This window comes from Miscanthus floridulus, chromosome 4, assembly GCF_019320115.1.
Source record: "Miscanthus floridulus cultivar M001 chromosome 4, ASM1932011v1, whole genome shotgun sequence".
Taxonomy (NCBI): domain Eukaryota; kingdom Viridiplantae; phylum Streptophyta; class Magnoliopsida; order Poales; family Poaceae; genus Miscanthus; species Miscanthus floridulus.
Window position 1 is genome coordinate 104,553,177 of NC_089583.1, and position 4,154 is coordinate 104,557,330.

General features: G+C 47.5%; 1 protein-coding gene across 2 annotated transcripts; it reads left to right on the top strand.

Annotated features, from left to right (window-relative positions):
• Positions 1-283: 283 nt before the first annotated feature.
• On the top strand, positions 284-3,257 carry LOC136552429 (uncharacterized). 2 transcript variants are annotated; one of them, XM_066543993.1, is made up of 8 exons: positions 284-349; positions 452-492; positions 574-701; positions 846-942; positions 2,256-2,333; positions 2,431-2,524; positions 2,715-2,938; positions 3,038-3,257. In XM_066543993.1, exons 3-8 carry the CDS (start codon positions 625-627, stop codon positions 3,059-3,061), a joined length of 594 nt encoding a protein of 197 aa, XP_066400090.1. In that variant the 5' UTR covers positions 284-349; positions 452-492; positions 574-624; the 3' UTR covers positions 3,062-3,257. The 2 variants fall into 2 exon arrangements, 1 of the variants encoding a protein (XP_066400090.1); XR_010782818.1 differs by lacking the exons at positions 284-349; positions 452-492; positions 574-701; ... (1 more) ...; positions 2,715-2,938; positions 3,038-3,257 and adding an exon at positions 1,178-1,605 and having other exon boundaries at positions 2,431-2,631.
• Positions 3,258-4,154: the final 897 nt, after the last annotated feature.

Sequence of the window (4,154 nt, forward strand, 5' to 3'; positions counted from 1 at the left end):
TTTTCAGCAAGTACCTTAGCTCCATTGTACCACCATCTGGATCATCACATGACACTACATTAACCCAGGGGTAAGAATGAACTGGCACCCCTTTGTAGCCATAGGAGGAATTAAGTAGTACTATTAAGATCAAATTTTGCTACCTTGAAACAGGAATCGAAATTTATCCTCGGAGCATGCCGCTAACCTGAGTAACAGCAAGGCAGGGAAACAGATTGAACATGGCACGCACAACATGAACACCAGTTTGACAAATGCAGCTTCCGGTTGGAGCATTGTGAAGGAGGAGTTTACATTTCAAGCAGCTGGCCGCCCTTTCAATAATTGTCATGCTTCCACCATTGTAGAGGTATGTCCTTTTCTTTAAGGAAAAAGGTAATTTCTTATATGTGACTGTTATTGTAGATTGAGAAAGACAATTTTTTGGTTTCATATTTCGGTGGATCCATAGAGGGGGCTCCTGATGTCAAAATCTGGACACAGAGATACAGTGTACGTTTACGACTCCAAGCAACGAACAGTGCTTGAATCTTGATCCTTGTTGCTAGTTGTTAACACTTCATTTTTCTCTAGGATGGCTACTGGCATCCTCCAGTAGTAGCTGATGAAGAAAATGCGACAGCAATGTGGAATCCTGTTTTATTTCCGCTCCCCTCTCGTGAGTTGCTTCTCTTCTACAAGATTGGTGAACACCCTCAAAAGTAAGAACTTCATGTGTTCTGTCCCTCAAACGTTCCAAAACATTTTTTTAAATGAACAGAAAATATTTTGAGGAACAGGAAATACAACAAAAAGTTGTGATAATATCTGCTACGATCTAATTCTAGACATAATAACTTGTTCAGCTGGAGTGGTGCCATGAAAAGATCTCTCAATGGTGGCATGCCCTGGTTAGAGAGAGAGCAATTACCACCTGGTATTCTTGGCCCTATTAAGAATAAGGTATGTATAAACTCAAGTTCAAGAAGGGGCTAGGCGGTTTCTAGGCGACGACCAACGGCCTAAAGCCTAGGCGAGCCTAGGTGTTTCAAAGCGTTTTTCTAGGCAATGGCTAATACATGCATAAATATTTAAAATAAAAGAAAAAATAGGAGATCAGTGGTCATGGAACAGGCCCATTTAAGGGCCCAACTCTCCCACGGTCATCTTATCCCCTCCCCTCCCCTCCCCTCCCAGCCTCTCTGCTCCCGTCTCTCTCCCTCCCGAACTCTGCCCGTGCGGCCGTGCTCGTCGCTCGCCCGCGCCGCCGCCAGCGCCCGACGTCGCCTCCTTCCCCACTGGTCGTCGCCGCCCCCGCCGAGATTACCTCCTCCCCCACCGCCGCCCGACGTCCGCGCCGCCCCCACGCGTCCCTGCCTTGGCGGATCTGCCCGCCGCCACCGCCTCTTCCCACCGGCCGCTGCTGCCTCACGTAGCTCCTTCCCCATCGTCGCCCGACCTCGACGCCACCCCCACGCCTGCCTTTAGCCTCCTGGCGCGCTCGCCGCCTCCCATCGACCCTCCCGCAGCCCTAGATCTGGGGGCACACCGCCTAACCTCCGCCTACCCCCTTAGGCGAGGCGGTCCCCCTCCGCCTAGCGTTGAAGTGCGCCCAGGCGAGCCTAGGCGAGCGCCTTTTTTAACATTATAATAAACTTGTTGTCGCTTGTCCCTAAAATACAATTACAGTGTAATCCTTCTGCTTCCAAATGCAAAGGCAAATGCAAATCGGTTTAGGATTGTAATCGGTCAAACCTCTTTATCTTGGCCCATCAGTATAGATGATGTTACTAGATTGACAACATATAGTGGATGTAACTAGATTCATCATGGAAAATGCTTTCATAATATATAACTTTCTCTATTTAAAGTAGTATATACTTTTATAGAAAGATACAAGTCAAAGTGTCATATTGAAGACCATGTCAATGTCCTAAATGGCTTACATTTGGAAACAAAGAGAGTACTCCCTCCAAATTTGAATATGACATATCAGGACAACTTAATTAGTTCATTTATTTAAAACCGAAGGGAATCTTAAATATTAAGTAAGCACAAACTTAGGGATTAAGGAGCAGCTTGTACAAATTGAGGGCCGTGTAACTAAAGCTAGCTTTTAAGTTGCGAAAGGCTACTATTTCATATCTGACAAGAAACCCATTGTCAGAAAAACAGTACTCCAGTTTATAACCATTTTTTGAAGGATTTTTAACCATTTTATCAAGTTAATATGCTATGCATCCTACAAGTTATTGATTAAATTGTTATCTATGCAGCTCTTTTTGCTTGATGATGGGCACTTACTATGTGGATCATCTGTTGAAAGTTGGAGCTCTTGGGGTGCATGGCCTGAGGTAGCAACAGAGATGATGTATTAAAAGGGTGAAAAGTAGTATTTTCTTGTCATAATATCATGTAACATGGTCCTAACAGTTTGTCTGAACAATGTAGGTCACAGAAGATGCTGGTTGGACATGGAGCAAATATGGTCCTATATTCGTCCAAGGCGAGACACTTGCTGAGGTCTTATCAAACAGCCCGTCGGGTATGCATGGCTGATTCCTATGATGGAGGATTAAGATGGAGTTTTGCGCGCAAGACCGAGCTTCCAAACCCTAATTCTGATATGTTGACTTCAAGTTTCCTCTGAAATTGAATTGACTTTCGGAATGTTTCATATATAGTCCGCATTTGTATTTGAACAATGTTTGATATGACAAACTCCACAATGGAAGGCATCGACGGAATCAAGATGAAGGATGGAAGAGTGGCACTTGCCTACAACACCGTCTCCAGGGGCACACTCAAAGTGGACGTCTCCACGGATGACGGCCTCTCGTGGCAAGAGGTGCTGACGTTGGAGAACACCGAAGGCTGGGAGTTCTCGTATCCTGCAGTGATCCAGACCATGAACGAGCTCGTGCATGTCACCTACACATACAACCGGACGCAGATCAAGGTAGCTTTCGTTGTTCCCCATTTCGATGAGCAACTGCATGCTTTTGGTTTAGCCATTGCCTTGTTTACGGGCCTGCCTCAACGCCTTGCAATTTTGCAGCACGTGGTTCTTCGGCCCAGTTGAATAGGGTCTTGAGCTTGCAGCTGGACCTGGACGGCTGGACTGCTGGAGCCTGGAGGATCCAAGTGTGTAGTATGTGTCTACTTCTGCTCCTGTAGGGCAGTAGGTGGGAGAACCTCAGCTTGTAAAGCACCGTGCTTATTCACGGTTTTGTATCTTCCTGTTACCGACAATTTCAAATGAAACTATACATTATCCAGTGTGATTGTGTGGACTTTGTCATCTTATTTACTAGTTTTTGTCCGTGTTGCGCGCTCTGGAACTTTGCTGTCTTTCTCGTGTCACACACACACAATAACACAAATGCCCAAAATTAATAAACGCACTTTTGTTCGTCGGTGCTTTAATTTCATTGTGACGAGGTCTGAAATAAATTCATTCAGCCCTTGAACAGTTTAAGCTGAACTCTTGGCTTCGGTTTACGGTAATGCTAACAATCAGACGTCCGTCAGCGTGAAACACCTCTATTGGTGATCCGACGTCGTTCCTCCTCTATTGGCGATCCGACGTCATTCCTATCCGCTCCGCTACGGTCACCGTAGATTATGTATATAAAAAAAACTCACGCAACCACAACTGCGCTCCGCCACCACCGCCTCACCTCCCGCACACCTTCCTCTCCACCGTGCCTCTCGTCGGCCTTCCTCTCCACCGCTGCCGCGCCCGCACCCCCGCGCCGTGCTCCCCCACAATCGCACAGCCGTTGCCGCCTCGCCGTGCGAGACCGCACCCACCTGACTGTTGTTGTCGCCTCTACCGCGGGCACCGTGCTCGATCGCTAGGGGCACCATGTGCACCCCTATCGCCGGGGGCACCGCAGCCACTCACCCGGGCCGCACAGCCGCCCGCCCACCACCATCCTCCTCCACCACGACCGCACAACCGGATCCCGCTGTGCAGTGCTCCGCCCGCTTCCGCATGGCTAACAGGTTTTGCTTCAAGCGCATGTTGCAAGCGTATGTTTCAAGTATTTCAGAGTTATGTTGCAAGTGTTTCAGATGGACGTTGCAAAGTACATCGAGATGTTGAATATGTTACAATGATTGTACACGTATGTTGCAAAGGTCTGTCACCAATGTTTCATTTATGTTTTCCG